At 40.4% G+C, this 21,479-nt stretch overlaps 1 protein-coding gene across 2 annotated transcripts; it reads right to left on the bottom strand.

Annotated features, from left to right (window-relative positions):
- Positions 1-302: 302 nt before the first annotated feature.
- Positions 303-21,357, bottom strand: creb3l2 (cAMP responsive element binding protein 3-like 2). 2 transcript variants are annotated; one of them, XM_026363994.1, is made up of 12 exons: positions 20,802-21,357; positions 6,144-6,387; positions 5,802-6,016; positions 5,632-5,710; positions 5,262-5,464; positions 4,767-4,913; positions 4,370-4,428; positions 4,173-4,241; positions 2,897-2,996; positions 2,567-2,696; positions 2,237-2,471; positions 303-2,052 (listed from the first exon to the last, which is right to left on the bottom strand). In XM_026363994.1, exons 1-12 carry the CDS (start codon positions 20,898-20,900, stop codon positions 1,977-1,979), a joined length of 1,656 nt encoding a protein of 551 aa, XP_026219779.1. In that variant the 5' UTR covers positions 20,901-21,357; the 3' UTR covers positions 303-1,976. The 2 variants fall into 2 exon arrangements, with proteins under 2 accessions (XP_026219779.1, XP_026219778.1); XM_026363993.1 differs by having other exon boundaries at positions 5,802-6,019; positions 20,802-21,356.
- Between the last annotated feature and the right edge of the window lie 122 nt (positions 21,358-21,479).

A 21,479-nucleotide genomic window follows, 5' to 3' on the forward strand; every position in this document is an offset into this window, starting at 1 on the left:
TAAAAAATACATTATTTTATAAATTAATTACATCAATATTCATAATTAAATAGGTAATAAAACAGCACAATTAAACCTGCATTCTTAATTCAATTTGATATACTTATGATATTGAACAATTTTATAGGAATCCATTAATTTAATTTTAAATGTTTTATCTATGGTCTTATACATTTGAACCAGGGGTGGATCTATGTGGACAAGAGAGGCCAGTTTTTATTTTCTGTTTTTATAATTTCCAGAGTTTCAACAACTACCACTCCACAAACTACCAAAAACAGATCACACAGTCACAGGTAATATGCTTTTACTACGGAAAATACTTTATTTATTTAAAAGCAAAAAGACAGAAAGTCAAAGACAGGCTGACTTTACACAGAAGCAACATGAAGAAGAAACAAATCTGTTTTCCACCAGAGAAAATTTCAGGAAATTCAACTCAACTCAATTGTTTCCTGTGATACGGCTGCTGATCTACAACCTTAACTAAAACAATTTGTCATTTAGAAATGAACTGATTTTCATTTAGACAGTGGGTATTACTGAATTTCTTTTTTTCAAGTGGACGTTTCTATTTAAAACATGGATATTCTTAAAGGAAAGTGTGTCACCGGTAATACATATTTTAATAAAGCTCATAAATATAAAAACTCCTTTATAAAACTTTTGAAGTGGAGAGTTAAGATTTTTAAAGTCATGATCTGTAATTAACAAACTGAACCGAATAAAAAATTCAGGATGAAGCCTGACGCTAAGGCATCTTCTGTTCATAATTTATTAACAACGCAACAACTAAGATAGACTTGGAATGAATTATAGACAAGTTTATAAACTACAGATCCCAAACATGTTAAGACTTCCTTATTTATTCACAACTCATATTTACAAAAATAGATATATATATTTTTATTTTTTTTTATTATTTCTGAGAAGAAATATTTTTGGCAAATGCTGAAAAATAGAAAAGACTCTTAGAGTTGACTGAGTGCAAGAACAGGATCAAAGGCCAAAAGGAGTTGGTGCAGAAAGTGAAATCTCTGGTTCCATCACAAATCTGTGACACATGCACGTTGTAAAGATGTGAATAATGACTACAAATAAATCCACGCCATGACCTGCAGCTAGCAGGGTTCCAATATGTTCAATCTGAGCATCGTTTTTGCAAATATTCATTTTTTACCCAGATTTTTAAATTTCAGTCAGTATTTACTCTGAAAAACTGATGTATAAATGACTTTAGATGCAGATTTATCATCTCACTGTAAATATTACAGGTGTTTTGAGGTATGTGAATTGACATTTGGTCTTCAGCTAACTTAAATACGTATTTCTGTAATGTTTGCATCATAATTACCCATTTTTCAAAACTCATTTAGAAATGTGCCCATTTCCAAATGAGCACAGGAACCTTGAGCTAAGCCCCCTATGCATGCATGAGACAGATGAGAAAAAATGAACAACATATAAAAGAATACAATAAAATAAAAACACAAAATGCAGTCTGAACACAACAAAGGTATCAAAATGTGATGTATGCATTACTGGAATAGAATAAAACATTTAATATTAAAAGAAATACTACAAGAGCAATAAGTGTTTGAAAAACAAACAAAAAAAGTTTCTATAAATACAAACGGTAACGTCAGTGTCCTGTAAAAAGCCTCACGTCTTATTTTTATAAACTTTCAACTTGAATAAACATTATTTTATAGATGTGTTTGAATTTATCCGATTTCTCAACAGTGTCTCAAGTTGGGCCAAAAACAAGACAACAGATCAAACTGTTAATTGGATTCATGTAAAAACTATTCAGTGCAACTTTTCTTCAGAAATAAAGGCAACCAGTGCCGCTCTGTTATTATTATTATTATCACAGTGTTTCTGATTAAGCAGAGATGGCAGACTGCTGTTTGAGGTTTGCTCCAGGACACTGAACCACACATGTGAGGGAGGTGGGGTTGGGGTTGATGTGAACCTCAGGAGGTCTCGTTGACCGTTCGCTCCAGTTCTATCACTTTACTACTGCTCTCGTTCGTCCTCTGCTCCAAAGACCTGCCGGACAAAACACAAACAGTTGAAATGACGTAAAAACAATGTTTTAGTTCACCTACTGAAGCTGTTTTTATCTTTCACCGTCAGAAACGAGCACTTTGAAAGTCAGAATGGATTCTTAGCACGTCTAGTTCTGTCATCGTTTAAAGCCGCCTGACGTCTGATTGGCCCTCTCGTGTTTTACCTGTGCAGGTCCAGCAGCAGGTTTTTTTGTGCCTGTGTCTCGTTGTTTTTACTCCTGAAAGGTGGGTGTGTTTCCATCCTGACAGGCTCCATCCCCAGCTTCTGTTGCTCCGAGCGACGCCACGCTGCCATGACGACAGCCGGCACGTCTTCCCATTGGTCGGGGTATTCTCCTCCCAGACCGAGGAGCTGAGGCTGCTCGTCTTCGAAAGTCGATAAGAGACTCCTGGACTTCACTGAAGGAGCCGAGGAAAAGACAAATTGAAGCATTTAGAGTTTTTATTTACGAGTGTGTAGATTTAAATACGGAGTTTTGTGTGAGCGTAGCTACCTGTGGCTGTGTAGGACTCTTTGACGGCCAGCTGTTTGGAAGCAAGGCCTGTTTCAGTGATGGTGGAGCAGGGAGTCAGACTGCTGGGGTAAAAACTGCCCAAAAACAGAGCAAAGCACAAGACGACCACCTGCAGAGAGACACAGAGAGAGATTTAGAACAAATGATGAATCACATAAGATGCTAAGCTACTAATGAATAACAGAAGCAGATGTTTCTATCTTTTAATCAATGTTTTATCACTAATATCTCCTGTTATTTTCTCTAACCCCCACCCTAACCAAATCCTAACCCTAACCACTACACAGAACACGTTTGTCTTTTTAGTACCATTAAGCACGATGACGTCTGGGTTCCAGCCACCCTGCACGACTTGTGGACTTTACCGGCCACCATCGCCTGAAGAGACTGCAGCTGCTGTAGCAGAGACCTGCAGAAGAACACACACACACACACACACACACACACACAGGTTAGAGACAAAACAAACAACACACAGCTGATGACACCACCATGTTTTACATGTACTACAATTAATTTGTCATTAGCACGATGTGTAAACTGTTGTTTGATCTGTGTAAATGTCTCCGATTTGGCATTAGTCAGATCTCCCGCTGAGGTTTTGTTCTGCTGTTTGCTTCATTAAAAAGTCAACTGAAGCCTCCACCAACACACACACACACACACGCAACTGGTTCATTAACTTTTAGACAGCAACGATAAAGCCCACTTTAACCACTGAGTGCAAAACAACACCCCAAACAGCTGCGCTTCCAGTCAGCTACACTTAACTCGCTGCACAAACAAACAACACGGCCTATCTGGAGCAGCTTGAGCGTTTTTTACATTAAAATAAGCTCATGATTATGCATAGATGCAAAGCTGCAGCTGAACGGATCCACGGGGAGGTTCTCATTCAGTGTTATTGAGAAATTAGAAAACTGAGTGTTTCTCGACATATCGTCCACACGCCTGTGAGCTGCAGACTGTGGAACAGAAACAAACGCCTTTAAAGGACTGGGAAGAGAAACAGGAGGTGTTTGGAGACAGGCGCACGGCTACAGACGGACATTTTTAGGTGTGAACTCCTCCTCCTTCCTTTCCTGATGTTTTGATTGTCACCACCCTTGAATCTTTGTGACGGACACGAGTCAAACTCATCAAGCTCAATCGTCTGTGTCACAACAGATCAGATCTGTGAAAAGTTCTCATCTCTTCCCAATGAACTGTCCAAACTTTTGATTTCAGTGAAGAGAATCTGTTGATATGATTTAACTATGTGTTTGTGCATGACATAAAGTTTCACCTCCACCTGCTGCAACATTAACCTCCTACTGGGAGCTGTATGCAAAAGATCCTAAATGACCCATAAGAACCAAATAAGTAATGAAATCCTGTTGTTGTATGATTTAGTGCAGTTTCTCAAGTCTTTCCTGCAAAAGACTCTAAAATAAACCCTTCTGCACTTTAGGTATATTTAGATGCTAATGGACTTAGCATCTAAATATGCTGGACTTGAATTTAAACCGCGGACGTCTGAATGCATCTTTCAGGAAGCTCAGGACCTTTATCGTACATTAAATAACCATACATGTGTGATACTTACTTGTTTGTGCACTCCAGAGTTTCCACTTTCCTGCGTAGGTCGTTGTTTTCGTTGGAGCACGTCTCCACCCTGTGGTCAGACAGGAGAGCTGCAGGGTCAGTGACTACGTAGACGCAGTTTTTAATTTATTGATATAACACGTTGAGACAGAATTTTACAGTCATAAAGTTATAACGTGAGAATGGAGGAGGACTTACCTCTTCTCCAGAGTGTCCATGTACTCTTTCTTCTTCCTGCGACTCTCCTGAGCTGAGATCTGAGAAAAGGAGAAATTAGAAAAAGACACTTGATCACTACATTGATATTTGGGTGTGTTTGCCGGGTCTACCTGCAGTCCAGATCTGTCTCAAATTAAAAATATATGATGCATCAATTAGAGGAGAATCAGAAAACACAGATTGTCAAGCAGCTGAAATCTTGCATCGAGAATAAATGGACAAATGTTCCAGTTACTAAACTGCAACGTTTAATCTAAATATATGCAATATGCAGTATTTTCATCACTAAATAATTAACACTCCTTATAAAAATAAATTCTAACACACTAATATGTCTGTATATTGGCTAATAAGTTAGTTAGACAGAAGATTGCACCTTGTTTTTGATTTTCCTGCGGATCTTCTTCAGCGCCTTCTCCTCAGCCTTGGTGAGCGGCAGCTTGGTGGGAACCGGGTAACCTTCAGCCACCAGCGTACGGCGCTCCTCCTCGGTCAGCATCAGGGGTCCTGACCCCTGAAGTTTCTACATTAAACAAAAGGAGTATTTAATAAAAGAGGGACAAGAAACGCTGCATGATCGTGGATAAGTTCATTATTAGTTAGTTAAATCTAGATGAAACTAAAAATATACATATATACTGATGTATGCACAGTAAATACTGTGTTTCTGTTTGTCTATGATCATTTCCAGGAGGATACTTGTGAATAAAACCTGTTATTAGAGTTAAAATACTTCAACACCACCTCTAATATCAACAAATCTGTTTACGTACTGTATAAAGTCACATTTTATGACCACTCCCTCAGAGCATTTACACATTTTAAAATCTGAGCTGCTCTGAGTGATGAAGTGGAGAAAGAGCAAACCTACATGAGGAGCAGTCAGCAGAGGAGAGTTCGACAGGGACGAAGCGGCGCGAGGCGACACCTTCAGGCTCGCCTGGGCTGGAGCAGGGCTGGTGGGCGAGGTGGGGCAGGAGAGGCCGGGCGGAGCGTGGACAGGGCTCTGGCTGCCCTCTGAGTCGCTGCCGTGGGAACTGGGAGGAGTGGGAGGCATCTGCAGAGACTCCAGACCTGAAACACGATGTGATATTTTTAGTGCCAGGTTAAGTTGGTGATTCTAGTTTTGTCACTTTAAGTAGAAGTTTGTAATTTTACATTGTTGTTTCACTTCTTAACTGTAATTGTACCAACCACCACCAGGGGTCCTCATTGAACTGCACAAATAATTCAATTCTGACCTTTTGGTGACAGATTGAGGAACTGGTCGACTTCGTGAGGCTCCAGTTTGATCTGAGGGATGATATTCTCCTCTTTAATCTGTGAACAGAGACAAAACGAGATGATGAGAGAATAGAAAACTGGGTTAAGCGACTGTCACGTCGTTCGTCTCTCGTCTCTCGTCTCTCACCTTGATGCCTTTGCCCTGGTTGTAGCTGCTGATTGTGATCTGAGCTGGGGTGGTGGCAGTCGTAGGGGCCACAGCAGGGCCTTCAGGTGCATGGGGCCCCTCAGTGGAGGCCAGAGACAGGGAGAGAGTGGGGAGGAGTGCAGGAGTCTCACACAGGAGGCCGCTGATGGCCTCCTCCTGCTCCATGGGCCACTCAGCCGAGTCCCCATCGGACTCTGCTGCACAATAAGCAACAGGAACTCGTTAGTGTTTTTCTAAAATACGATGAATAATGAATCAGATAAAATGTGGACGTGATGTAAACTGATGTGTGACGTGTGTTATTAATCATTTCTAAATCACCTGCTTCACTGCCCTGCTCTCCAGTCAGGTGCGACAGGGGCGACTGGGGCCGGCTGTCGCCGCAGAGCGAGTAGCTGTGCTCGGCTGTGATGTGAGGGGGGAGAGGGGAAGATGGGGACAGGTCACCTCCGTCCTCGCCCTCCATGGCCTCCACGCCGCCTCTCACCCCAGACAGGAAGGGGTCGCTGAGCAGTTGCCCCAGGAAAGCATCTGGAGAGAGGTCGTCGAGGAGCTCGGAGAAGTGCTGCAGAGAAGAAGAAGAAGAAGAAGAAGAAGAAGAAGAAGAAGAAGAAGAAGAAGAAGAAGAAGAAGAAGAAGAAGAAGAAGAAGAAGAAGAAGAAGAAATTAAATATCTAACAGCACAAAATATCAGAGACGAATCCACAGGCAGGAGGAGACAGGTAAACATTTAAAGACTGAGAGTCTGTAATTAGAGACTTTAAAGCTTTTATTGCCACTTTTCCTTGACGTTGCCCGAGGCAGCAGTACAGCAGACAACGTGTTGACTGCACCATCATCACCATCATCACCATCATCACCATCATCCTCTGTCAGTGTAATTCTCAGTGTGGTGATAAGTTAACACTTAACAAACACCTTTAATCTCCCCTTTCAGTCCTACTGCGCTCCTCTTCATCTGCCTCTCTCAAGGTCAGTGTGTTTAAACATAAAGAAAAAGAAGCCAGAGCAAACCCCTGACGTGTGTGTGTGTGGTAAACACAGCTGAATTTCTAATGGTCACAGTCTTATATTTCATTTTCTAAAATATTCCACATGAAAGATTCAAGTAATGATTCATTATTGTCTGTTAATTATTCATTTTGACTCCAAATAAGAAAAAAAAGTGTCAACAAATCTTATTTAGTCTGCAATGATTAAAATATCATCGAATCATCATGAAAACTGGAAACAGAGAATGGGTGATTGGATTTTCCATTGAATCTACATTTTGTTTGTACATTTACACCTTTACGTGTCGATTTCTAACGTCCAGTATGTGTCACTGGAAACAGGCCGTGAATTAAATGTATATCTAAGTATGCGAGTGTGTAAGTGAAAGTGCACGTGCCAAAACCTGCCACGCCGTCTGCAAATGTTTACAATAGTTTACAACACTTTCCCTCCCATCAGTGTCTCCTGGCAACAACCACATCCCCATGGTTACCACAGAATCAATCTCTACATCACACTGTTGCTTCAGATCTTCACACAAGCAAACACACTGATGGTTTATTGATGATAATAATTATTATAAATATAATGTCAGCTCCAGATGAATAAAATATGACTTTATGCTCTTTCATTTCTTTTCAGTGTAAAACTGAAAGCTAAAAATAATAAACAAGGATTTAAAAAGTCATTTTTAGAGCCAATTTAAAAATAAAAATATACAAAATGATCCAATACTGTGCAAAACAACTGAAAATGAACCACAAAAAAACAAGAGCAGATACAAAACAAGCAAAAACAGACACTAAATGACAGAAATCACTCCAAACTACTAACAGTAGGCTCTAAAATAACCAGAAGCAGACACCAATTGACCAAAATCATACACAAAACAACGGGAAATGGCACCAAACTTCCAAACAGACACAGCAAATGGACAAGTAAATCCCACCGGACACAGAAAGGAATAAATCCTTGACGTGTTTAAGAACAGGAAATGGGAGAGGTCCTACTCCGCCTGCATGAAAACACGACCACACCAAAGACACACAGCGGGGCTCTGTACGCTCCCTGTCATTTCTGCAGTGCGTGGTTGTGCAGGAAAGAAACAAATGTGGTGCAGGGCGGGCGACAGGGCGACAGGATCGGTGAACATCACACATACAACAGAAAGGTCTTTGTCATTCCTGGTGTTATTTAAGGCCGTGAGGCTGTAACTTGACACGTTCCAGCTGGGAACAAGTTAAACTGAGAGTTTAAACTGGAACTGGGGCAAAAATCCGTAGGTTGTTAACTTCTGCAGAACCGCTGCAATAACAAAGAGGCTTTTCTTTTATAATCTGAATTCGCCTGTAACACAGAGAAAACATCTCTGAAAGTGCAGATTATAATCTGTTCATCGAAGCTAAAATGAAGTGCCGATGGAGGAGGAAATGCAGAAAGAAGCTTGGCTGTGCGATGTTAATCAAATCAGAGAAATGAAGGAAGGACGACTCTAAATAAAGCAACGAAACTCCATCAGACGCAGAACTTATAGCAGATTTCGACCTGCACAGACAGTGACTGTGCATCGTGAGGTTAATGAACCCACAAAGAACAAACAAAGAACACGTTTAGGACTAAAATAAACCAGATTGTTGTTGCACAATGTGAATAAAAGGCTGCAGGAATGACAGCAACACCCCACTCTGTTGAAACTCCAGGAATAAAATCAGTAAACTCCACCCAGTGAGATGGAAAACAAAGAATCAGAAAGTGAAGAGAAACAGTATAAGACCCCTCTTACCTGATTAATAAAGTGGCCGTTGTGTATGTTTTTGGTTTTTATGTTCATTTAGTGTGTTCCTTCCTTCGTGATTCTCCTGATTTTTTTTTACTTCTTGTGGTAAATTTGTGTCTATTTCTGTTTGTTGTAATATCTTTTTAAAATTTCTATACATTTTTGGTTGTAATATTTGCTTTGCCTGTAATTTTTTTATTCAAACATTTCAGGGTTCACAAAATTTTTGATAGATTTTTCCTAATTTCAACTGCAAAACTACAGCTTGGACAATCATTGTGATTTTTACACCATTTCTGAATTTTTACAAACCAACAACTCATTAATAACAAAATAAAATAAGCAAGTAGTTTCTACCATTAGCCAAATACCATTATACTTGTAACAGAGTATGTGAATTTGATATTAGTACTTTCACTCTCTTGTTACTGGGTGCATGTTCACTTACACTTTGTTTACAGAGTACTAAAAATAAACCACAGGAACACACTGGATAAATAAAAACTATTAAAATAAATACGTATTTATCTGTTTGATCATGAAAATGTGTGAAGACGTGCTACATTGGTTATATATTGTAACCCAGTTTCTATGAATTAAGAAGTAGTAGTAGCATCGGATGCTAGATTAACTGTTTGAGTTGTGTTTACTTAATTTTTCTACATTTCTTTGTAGAAATATTATTTTCTGTGGAGCATTTTACACATGTGGACTAAAAACAGCTAACAAGTTAAAACACAGAGACTGATTTTTATAAAACTGTATAGTCCATTACAAGATTCTACAGAAGTTGCACAATCTTCTATTGAAATGTTGAAAACCAGTTATAAGCCAGAGAAGTAAGTGATGAGAGTCAATAATAAAGTCTCAACAGCTGTTTAGCAGCTGAATTAGTGGTCTGTGAATGGGAAGGGAGGAAAGGAATGTCCTGAACTGTAATTCTGTTTTAAAGTAGGTAAAAGACGGGTTTTAACCCTTAATGACCAGAGGCTCAAATAATTCTCATACTAGACCTACACGGGCCTGGGGGTCAACTCTGGAGTGTGTTTCCAGCTGAGTACAGTGTGAGTATTTGTGTGTGTACCTTGCCCCGGACTCATCTGTGTGTACTTTTGCTGATGACACAGTTTCACGTCACCTGAGAGCACACAGCCTGGAAGCAAACGCTAATAAAAAAGACAAACGGACTCGCTCACGCACTCGTTTATGTGAAGATAAACTGAATGACTCATTAGTTTGATCTGGATGCAGGTTGTACCTATTAGATATTACCAACACGTGTCCCATTAAAGCCAGATAACCAGTACAAAAGGTTGACGTGATATCTTTTATCTGCCACTATCTTCCAAACAGGATTTCTTTCAATTGATTGTCTATATTTCATTTTAACACTACTAACATTCACTATTTTAGTGTTTAGAAGTTAGCTAATATATTTATCTCTAATTAGTTTTTATAACAGATTCATCTGTTGGTTATTGTCTCGGTTAATCAAGTATTGTTTTACCTTTACAACATCACAAAACAATAAAATTAAATACCCTGCACAACTTCCTAATGTCCAATGGTTATGTCATTAAATAATTTTAGTATTTCAACAAACAGCTTTGTTGTTTTTGAGAAGCTTAAACTAAAGTATTAGCTAATTCATTTTCTGTAGAGTAACAAATCAACTAATCTAAATAGATGTTCATAAGTTATTTACTAATTCTTTATAGTTTGGTAATAAACCATTAATATAAGACAAATGTGCAGGTTATAAAAACTAATTATTACTCAATGTTATTGTATAATTTCTGATTATATTTTTATGTCATTTGTTAATTTTGCTTCTCTTTTCTTGTGTCTCGGTCCAGACAGACAACATCAACACTGCAGTTAACTGATTTGGTTTAACTATTAGATTAACTGCTAATACTTTATGCACATATTGGCACAAAAAGGTAGTGAAACAAGCCTCTTTTAGCTAAGAAACTGAAACGTGTCTTGTTTCTAAACTAAAAAGCCAAACTTATGTTTCAGTTTTGTTGCAGCTTTTTGAACCTGAGACCAGAATTAAACAAACATCAAATATAAATCCAGCTTATTTCCATGAAATAACAATAACAGGGGAAAATGTTAGGATATTAACTCTTCTCATTGTTCTTATGTAAAAACCCAGTTTCTTGATGTTCTTCAGTTAATTCCCACCAATCTGCTCTAATTCCAGAAACACTCACATATAAAGCACCACGCTGGCATATTTGAACCAGGATTTGTTGTCAGCATTCAAGACTGGAACTGTCGGGTCTTGCAGATGTGAACTAATGTGTAACAAGTACCTGCAGGAATGCTAACAATGTGTGCAAGCTACTTTACCACTTAGCTGGAGTACATGTGCACAGAAGCTGTAAATAATGTACAGTCTTTATTACTTTTCAGTGACTTCAAGAGCAAAAAGTGGATAAGCTACAGCCAAACCAGTGAAAACAAGCAGCTCCAAATAAATAGCTTGATGAATAAATTATTATTTCAGCATCTTGTCCTCCATGTTGAGGCTCAACTCAATTATGACAACTTCATTTATGTCAATTAAAAGCATGTGGTTTAAGTCTTGCCACACTGACTGAAAGTGACATTAAGATGAATGTTAGGCTGCTGACCGGGTTTTGATTTTGCACAAACCCAACAAAAGGTTTCTAACATTAACAAGATACTCGACTGAATTATCATTTAAAATAACACGAACCAAATCTTATTCCAGTCCATCTGATAGCTGTGGAAACATTTCACTCTGAACCGAAGTGTCGGACCATCCAAGATCCACAATCGTGAACACAAACTGCAGCTTAATAATAAAGGAATGTTTAATCAAACCCAACACAAACTGCACAACGACGTGATGCGAATCTATTTGAAACAACTAAAGCTGAGACCACAGGTTGTTGGCCCGATTTCAGCTGCGTCAAACCAGGCACGAAATACCTTTAATAGTTAACAGGAGCATTTATCACTCTGGAATCACTCCACATTTGTTGGAACAACTTAGCCTGGTCCGCCTGCTTGGCTGTGAGACTGACATTGTTCATCGAAGAAACACGACAAACCACAGGCCTTGGAGGGATTCTGCTATCTGGGCCTTATCGGTCGGGGTGAGACTACAGGAGGCGAGAGCAGCACCAGGCCTACATGCCTGGATTGTGTCAGGGTTTCTACACGACTCAGCTTTAACTGTGACTCCATCGTTATTTAATGCAGAGCATGTTCGGGTTTCTTCCTCTTGTGCATTTACATCTCACAAACACACATTTGTTGTCTTACTGACATCATGTGTTCCCTGAAGTCTGGTCCCGGCCTTAAACCACCCTCCCTGAAGAACTGAAGCTGCAGCCAAAGTGATCTCGCTGCACAAAAATGCCCTGATTCACAGGGAGACCTGAGCTCATTCTCACAAGGACAAGAGAACAACACAGACGCTCCCTGACCCAGATCCCAGACATGGATACCAGCACAGTTCCCAAAACTATCTGGTAATCAAAGAGGCAGTCGGCAGGAACAAGGAAGGTTAGGACTCAACCTAGTGATTATGTCGCCAAATTCTTTTTTAATGGATAAAATTATACTTCATTAACGTTTCAGAAAGAATAATCAACTTTAAACTGTTGCACAGAAATGTTATTCTTAGCGAAACGATTCAAAATCTAAACTAATATAAAAGAAAGAAACAGAAACAGATTTAGAAGCTGCAACAATGGAAACTTGCTTCAAAATGTCCTAAAATGGTTAAATAACATAATGAATAAAGGAGTTAATGATTATTAGAAGTCATTCTTATCTCTTTAGTTTAATGTTATTATAATATACAGTGTTTTTATATAAAATACTCTTTATGCAGGACTAAAAACCAATAAGTACTCAAAGTTTGCATCAAACATGATGTGTTTATGTTGATACAAACTATATTTCTTATATTTTAATTATTCTGTGGTTCCCCACATACAGTTTTTTATCATGATACACTTAATCTGACCTGTACCATAAGTGTAGGGAGCATCAGGGGACAACTGATGAACCCCAGGGCCCCCAGAGAACCCCCTTATACTGTAATGGACTGAATTTGGCTGATTACAGCTTCTCAAATTTAAGGATTAGGTTTTTACTTTGAATATTTTGGACAGAGGGCAGATTCTGTTGTCTGAGTTGGATCAAAGGTCCAAAAGATTAATAAGAAACGTAGATAAGAGGTGTGTCTCAGGAAGGCAATGCATATTTCAAATAAGATAGGTTGGCTTTCTGTGATGAGTTCACACCCCATGAGCTTCTGCAATAGTCATTTTAAAGCTCCTTAATGTAGAAAACTGTCGGCATCTGGTCTGCTTTTATTGCATTTACACAGAAAGTGTGACGGGGGTGGAGAGATGGTTAACGGATGTAAACAACAGGATGTCAGAGAGAACACAGTAGGTGTAACATCCAGCAGGGCTGCAAATGTTTACTCCGCCCACAGGCAGGGACAGGAATACACGAAACATCTGAATGTGACAGAAATCACAGCAGATCATTTACAAACCAAATTGAAATGTCGGTTTCCCCTTTAACGCCGCGGCCTTCAGCCTCCTCCTGGGCTCAATGTGTCATGTTGCTGAAGAATAGAAGTCCTTGATGCCAGTGTTGATGCCGAGCTGTGACAGGAAGTGTGTTCAAAGTGGAAAACATCCTAAAAAACTCAAAACTATGAGTCAGTTGTTTTGTGCTGAGCTGAAAATCGTGTGTGTTCCTGTGTGTGTGATTTAGTGAAACTGAGGCAGATGAACCGAAATGGTCTCAGAAGGAGGCAACAGGAAAACCAGACCAGAGGATGACAAATGGAAAGAAACGTCTCATTTTCCTTCTCCAGGACCCCGTTTTTCCTCCAGTCTGCCCCCCAACACACACACACACACACACACACACACACAGACACACACACACACACACACACACACACACAGACACAGACACACACACACACACACACACACACACACACACACACACACACACACACACACACACACACAGACACACACAGAGTAACACAAACTTTCCAGAGTTTCTCTGTCACACTGACCGATCATTGAACACAACCCCCACACAGCCAAACACACACTGACCTTCCAGATGTTACACAATGACTTCACCAGACACCAGACTACTACTCTGAGACCAGAACCAGCAGTGAATTCATCCTTTGAATCCCACATACACCACACATCACATAGTCTATAGACAAAGAGTGCAACACTGCAACAAACGTAGTATTTAGTAGTGTCAGACTGTCTCCTTTTAAAAAATTTAACTATAGCGATGACACCTTCAATCTTAACCTTCATCTAATTCTCAGTATATTTCCATATGTTCCAGAAACCTGTGAGCTTCAGGCAGAAAGGTTCAATTCCACTTCATCCCATCTGCACTAAATGTAGAAGTAACTCTGTGGGACACCTTTAAATTCACTAATAATACGTCAGATTGACGAAGTATCACTGAATCACTGTTTAGACTCCACTTGCTCAAACACAGCTGTCAGATGCAAAGTTTCTGTCGGAGACAAACACAAGCACAGCTGTCTTTCTGCTGCTCTCATCCTGCCCTCATCCTCTTACAAACTGGGTCAGCACACACACTTTTTCCATCTCCCGACTGTACTGACCGGTCCCATCACACACACACACACACACACACACACACACACACACACACACACACACACACACACACACACACACACACACACACACACACACACACCAGTCGTGAACTCCTTCACCCGCTCTGCTCACACTTCTCAGTGTGTCTCACATATTTCAACAACAACTCAACAAGTATCATCTGAAAATCACTTTAAAGCTTTAAGTGAGAAGATTTTGGAGTTCAGCTGAAGCTAAGCTCGGGTAAAACTCTGTTTATGAGCCGTTTCTTTGTGTTTTAGCTGCTTGTTTGCTGCAGGAACACATCGCAACCCCAACCCAAACACTGAGGGAAACCTGCTGGGCGCACCAGTCATGTTATGTTAACGAGGAGCTCTCTGAAGCGGATGCTTGCTGAGTAGAAGAACACTTGAATATCAGCTTGTACACACACACACAGACACACAGAGACCTTAAACTTTGCATGGATGAATGAGCTTGTTCATGTCTTTGAATGAGAAGCAGTGTTTGATTTACAGGAGAGTGAGGAGGACCTGTGCTCCACTGCAAGCAACAAAATCTCAGGTTCCTGGTGTCAAAATACAGGTTGGAAGCATGATAACGTGTTCATGCTGCAACACGGCCTTCTCACATTCATCTAGAGTTGATGTTAATGTTGAATGGTATTATTTTCATGTTGTCATTTTAATAAAATAATGTAAAATACAACATTTAAAAAGGAAAATGAAGAGATTCAGATCCTACATTTGTGAAGCTAACTCTGACAATGCAGTGAAAATAAGGGATAAACAGTAAAAGGCACAGTTGGAGAGCAGAGGAGATCATTTACAGATAGAAATGACTAAAAAGTCAACGCGTTCCTGGCATTTGGGACAGGAGCCGACTCGTCCCAGCTCTCAGCTCAGCCTGGAAGCATGACGGATGAGGAGGAGACGGAGGAGGGGCGGACAGAGGGGTGAGAGGTCATGGAGACGTCTTTGTCTCGACTGTGTGCTCTGATTCACGAGGTACAGTAGCTGCAAGATCTATAAACGCACATGAAAGCTGAGCGTCTGACAGCTCATAATGTTTAATAAGCAGCTTGGAAGCTTTGAGCACTTTCATGTTTAATAAGTGAAACACTGACGCTGGTGCAGAAAAGTCTTAGTCCAAGTGAAAGTGCACTGAATATCTGCACATTACCACAACTTAAAACATCTAAAACATTCAGTTGTTTGATTTTATCTCCACGAAATGCCCCAAACCTATAAACTGCAGCTCAAAACTTGACTTTATTATCTCTTAAAGTGGTTATACAGTAAGAAAACTCAAGACAGTAGTGGAAGAACCTTAGTAAAGAAAGACAGAGTGGTCAGTTTGGTGCATTCTCACCAAGCTGCTATTATATCAAACTGCTTCCAGGCTCATTTTAGGGCTGGGTGTATACTCTAAAGTACTCTGAGGGATTCTCAACCCACACCCTGCTAACCACACACACAAGCATTTAAAACCTTTTCCCTGAAGCAAAGGAGCGGGGGGGACACAGCAGAGTCGAGAGAGGAGACCAAAAGAAGAGATAGACGGGCAAAAGTACAGACGGGGGGGTAAATTTAGCTTTGCCTCGGAGAATGAAGTCTCCTGTGGATTTTCCATAATAATCCCTCACTCTCTGATTACTACCTTCGCTCTGCTCTCAAACTGGCCGCATGCCTGCAGCAAACTGGAGTCCACTTTAAAACTGAGCAGAAAAGTTGCATCAGATTTGCAGAAGAGAAAAAGCTCGAGTCCATGTGCACGACACGTGTGAAAGTTACTGTCGCTTTCTAAAGAGTTCAACTGAGCAGCGCTGGAGTGAGGAATGAGCTGAAGGACAGGGACGTGTCCAAATGGTTCAGTCTCATCTGTGTGAAACAGACCTAAGAAGAAGCCTAAGTCACAGTTTTGATAATGTGTGATAACGATTACGTCTGAGATACATTAATATTTAAAGAATCCTGTCGGCCCAGGTTAAACTTTTACTAATATCACTGACTTTAAAAAGGAAAAGTTCTGTTTTTAACTTGTATTCTGTAAAAAAATACTGACAAACCTGTGTTTTTAACAGTTTACATGCAAAGATCTGTGGCAGACAATGATTCATTTTATGTTGTGTTTAATCCCTGGATAAATACGACCTATGGTGGCGTGTTATTTATTCTACAACTGTATAATCTAGATGAAGACGTCAGATGTTCCAAGTGCAGCATTTACATGATGATAAATGTTGTGAAGAAAAGTCGCAGACAGAAAATCTAAATTACTAAACCCTCTCTTGTTTTAGCTTCTGAGATCCAACACTTTGCTCTTATTTCTTCCACCACAACAGAACAACTATTAATTATTTTCAGATTTCTGTCTCTTTATCACTTTGTGAGAGCTGTTTTTCCATCATTTCTAGATGTTCCATGGACTAAAATCAATAAAACTTATTAACAATATTAACCAGTTCTAGCTCCATATTTAACATTATACAGACAAACTCTCAGTGATTTTATTATAATTCTTCTGTTTCTATGATTTACTGTGTGTCACTGTATCTTTAAATTTAAGCATCAGAGTCTTTACTTTGCCGCAGACTAACCTGAAGATCCGGCACCACGCCTGCACTAATCACACCGTGTTCACATCATATCATCTATTACATTCCATCAGCTCCAGATAAAAAGGCTGTAATATTCAAAACAGACGGTGGAGACACTTTGACCTTTGACTGGTAACAAAATGTGACTCCATGTGAAGTTATGTCGTCATTTATTCACCTTGATATAAAGCAGAGAGAGTGTGTGTGTGTGTGTGTGTGTGTGTGTGTGTGTGTGTGTGTGTGTGTGTGTCCTGATGCCCTGAATGACCGAGTCCTCCTACACGCTGACACTCAAGTTACATCAGACACATGGACCATTCACAGAGACAGAGCGAGGCCACCAGCGAGCAGGATGCCCTGCCCCGATGGAGAACAGGCTCTGCTCTGTGAGCCTGTCACCTCTAACTGTTCTGTAATAATCATTTTAGGTGATTATGACTGAAGTAAAGCACTTTTCTGTAGAACTTTATGTTGATTTTTACTTTGTTTGCACATTTTTACATCATCAGATTCGAAGCTGTGATTTTGCTGCAAGGACAACGAGCTGAAATGTGCTAAAGAACGATGAGCAGGAAATGAAAGAGGAAAAATGAACCTAAACTAAATGTGAAGAGATGAAACTCTGAGGTCATGTTTCTGTCAGAGAGTTCAGGGTATACACCGAGGCAGCAAGAGAGAGGCTTTAAACTCATGCACTTCTTCATACTTGTTGCTCAGCACGTGTTGTAGTCGTGGAGAGAAAAAGAGGAGACATGCAAATGAAAAGCGTGCATCTGCTCTGCACATGCTCCAGAACTTTCCAACTATGCGTCTGCTTATGTAACACAAAGCAGATCTGCTGCAGACTCAGGCTGCGCTACCTTAACAACTATAACTGGTGCAGCAGTCAAATAGTAAAGTAAAGCTTCTTATTCATATCTACACTAACAAACAATCTAAATGGAGACATTACAGCACGTAAAAACAAACCTGTATGAGAATATTTCCAGTTTGTACAAAGCTAAATATGTGTTAGATAATAGACATTTTATATTGTGCACTGTTCCCTTGGATGGATTACTGAACGGGCTGGGCATAGGCACACACCCAGTGTCCTCAGACAGCCTCAGTGCTTTTTAAAGATGTAGAATGATGTAAAAAAAACGCTGCAGAGACACTAGATATAGAAAAATAGAAAGAAAATAACCATAAAAAGAGACAAAACTACCACAACCAGACAGCAAACGGACAAAAACAGAAACAGTAGAATAAAACTAGACACCGAACAAGTTGTAAAAAGCTGCACTGCTCCAGTTTAACAATGAATATTCTGAATTTTAAAGCTAAAATTAACACAAATGAATGAAATAGTTTGAATGTGATTTCTCTTATAATCTGGGTTTGGTTTGGGAAATATGTTCTCCTGTTTCCTTTACGTCACACGCACACGACAAACCTGAACTAACGTCAAAAAGGCCTCGTTCAGCCGAGCTAAAGGACGAAAGCGCGTCTCCACCTTCATACAGACGCAGCGTAGTTATTCTAAAACCAGAGGAACTTGATTATGATAAAAGCTTTTACACAACAGAGGCGTAGAGGGCGAGGCGGGAGGGACGTCTGACTGATGAGAGAGGCAGGCGTTAAGGTCGAGGATCCCACACATGCTTCCGAATGAAAGAGTTGACACTGCTGTGAGGAATCTGACGTCGACAAACCCCCCGAGACAGAGAAAGTGAGACCCGACCCGCAGCCTGGGGAGAGGAACAAAGCCTGCAGTCTGTTTCTCGAGCTGCCTGAAACTCAAACACTACAGTCTTGTTCACATTCATGCCCCCCCACCCCACTCTTATACACACACATTCATACTATTCATGCTTTTCTATATATAGAATATTCACCCCTCACTAACAAGAGCATCTTCTTCTTAACACAGCCTCGACTTTGTGTGTCACAGTGAGTGCAGACGCAAACAACCTGTATCTGCACCTTGATGTCAGTGGATTATCTTCGACTCTGACGACCTGAGGATTCAGTAAATACACTGAGAAGTTGGAAACATGTAATAAAAACGACTCTGCTTAGTTACAACCAGGCACCACGTGCTGTGTATTCAGAGTTAGTGCGACTCGAATGTATGTAGAAGACGAGACGCTGCAGCTGCACTGATGCATGATTCAGCATCTACTTATCATCTTGATTTATTCAGAAACTGTTTTTAGCCATTTAACCAGTGAGGTTTAAGGATATTTAAAGTTTCCCGTCTTTGCTTTAATCAGCGTTTTCCTGCTCTGACACAGTTTGACAGAAGTGTAGCCTCAGGTCTCGTTTAAAGAACCTTCACTCGCAGCACGACGCTGGAGCTGAACAGCAAGTCTTTACCTGTCTGCAGGTTTCTCCTGCAGGAGTTAAATACCAAACTGTGTGTGTGTGTGTGTGTTGTTTCAGGCTAGCTTGGCCTCTGTGGTGTCTGATTCCCATCCTGCAACCCAGCTGGATTCCTCCCTGTAAACCCAAGCGCTCCTCCCATCGCCTCCACACACACTTAAGAGCACAAAGACACACTCACACACACCAGTTCTGTCTCGTTCTCTCTAACACACACTCTCTCTCCTTGGCCCACGGCGTTACCCAGAGGGACATATGGCTGGAACACATACTTGAAGTTACATAACTGAAGGCAAAAGGTCGTGTTAAAGCACAGTTTGTCTTATTGAGGAGATGCTGCACGAGTCTTTACAGAGTTTCTACTATGTTCTACTAATTTCTACCTTAAAGTTTCTGACTGGAGAAGACTATCAATTAGCAGTAATTATAATATTATGGAGGAAACAGTACTAATTAGAAGTCTGCAGACGTGATTTCTAGGAGACTGTTGCACTATTAAGGCCATTTCTGCCTATATTTGTGAAACTCTCCTCGTCTCTTTCTTTTAAGTTCTACAGACATTAACAAGGCCTCACATCAGTCAGCTCTTCTTCAAAGGCACATCTCCCCTGATCTGTGATCTGAGCTCAACCACTGTAACCAGTCAGGCTTTAATTAGCTCCCAGTGTGTCTTTCCACAGAAAGTTAGTGAGGCCAGAAAAGTTCAGTTTAAAAGTAGGTTTCAGTTGTGTTGCTTTGAGTTCTTACTACACCAACGAAGAACATATGAACAAACTATTATTTACAGATGATGCGCCGCTCTACATCTCAGGGTCCCAGAATGAGTCAGAGGACAGGCATGAAGAGCCTCTGGAGTCTTCTGGGGGTTTTCTATTACTGATCTCATCACAGATTATACAGTTGTATAAATGCAGAAGTGTAAAGTACAAGCAAGTAAGTAGCTTCTGTTTTTCCATCCCAGTTTGGCTCTAAGACACTAAATTAGCCATCATTAATCAAACTGTAACTTAAACTCAACAGCTTTGACTGTTTGACGGCTGGTTCAACAAAACCCTTTAATATAAAGGTGCCACCTCGGAGTTTAAGAGCTGCTGATGGGCATTTATGACTCTTTTCTTTCTTTATTTATTTATTTTTTGTATCACAGTCCCAGACTAAACTGAGTTCAGGTGGGGTGTCCCCCTCTGCTTCATGTATCCCCAGAGCTAAAAACGTTATATTCTTCACATAATAAATAATAAAGTTGTGTCTGTAATTGTCACCACGAAGCTAAAAAAGACTTTAAACAGATAGAAACAGGTTTTAAAAATAAACAACTACCAGGATGAGAAATAGAGCGCATCCTGGACCTCAAGGCTCAAGTTTTGAATGGAGAGCCGGGTACCACCACACACGCACACACACACACACACACACACACACACACACACACACACACACACACACACACACACACACCTTCTTGTGTATTCTCGCCTCATCAAAGTATATTTAAGTCGTCATTCCAGCTGCACACAGCTGATCACCATGATCTGATCGATCCCTCCCCCATCATCCATCCCTGATCGATGACTTACATTGGTGTGCAGCACACAGTCGAGCTCTCCGGCCTCAGACAGCTCGCTGAGGTTCCTGTCCCAGTGTAGGAACGGTTCACTACAGTCCAGGATTTCCATGACTCTGTCCGGCCTTGTTCTTGGTGCAGTTTTTCGTCCTCCAGTACCGGGTTCAGTATCAGAAGTATCAGAGACCAGACTGGAAACAAACTCCAGCTCCAAATAAAAAATAATAAAAAAAAGTTCCCAACAAGTTTTAAGAGCGAAGGAAATAAATAAATAAAAACAAGAGAGTGGGATTAAACACAGAGAGGTGACGGTGTCAGAGAGCAGCTGCAGGCGGATCGAAGCTGAGAGTTGTTGTTGTTGTTGTTTATCATCTCCGATCTGGTTCAGGGTCCACACGCAGCTCTCTGCAGCGTTTCTCTCCTTTTCTTTCCTCCTCCTCCAACAAACACTGGAATTTATGGGGCGGAGACTCGGGGGCAGCAAGAAGGAGAAATAAGGTAGAAAATGAGAGAAATGAAGACATTTAACTGTTCTGAAAAGGATGTCAACATATGTATCAGCTGTACCGTCAGTGTAGTATGTTAGTAATAAATAACAACACATAAAATGCGTTGTTATTTATCTTTTCCAGCTGTTTATGTCAAAAACAACATTAACAAACTACAGCTTCCGGGGCGGACTTTCAACATA

Source organism: Anabas testudineus, chromosome 23 (genome assembly GCF_900324465.2).
Source record: "Anabas testudineus chromosome 23, fAnaTes1.2, whole genome shotgun sequence".
In the NCBI taxonomy this organism is placed as follows: domain Eukaryota; kingdom Metazoa; phylum Chordata; class Actinopteri; order Anabantiformes; family Anabantidae; genus Anabas; species Anabas testudineus.

Excerpts from the sequence above, each read along its gene's own strand:
- creb3l2 (XM_026363993.1), bottom strand. The coding sequence starts at position 20,900 with ATGGAAATCCTGGACTGTAGTGAACCGTTCCTACACTGGGACAGGAAC. Across the intron at positions 4,242-4,369 it reads ATGGACACTCTGGAGAAGAG|GGTGGAGACGTGCTCCAACG; the intron begins GTAAGTCCTCCT and ends GTCTGACCACAG. Across the intron at positions 2,472-2,566 it reads AGAGTCCTACACAGCCACAG|TGAAGTCCAGGAGTCTCTTA; the intron begins GTAGCTACGCTC and ends CGGCTCCTTCAG.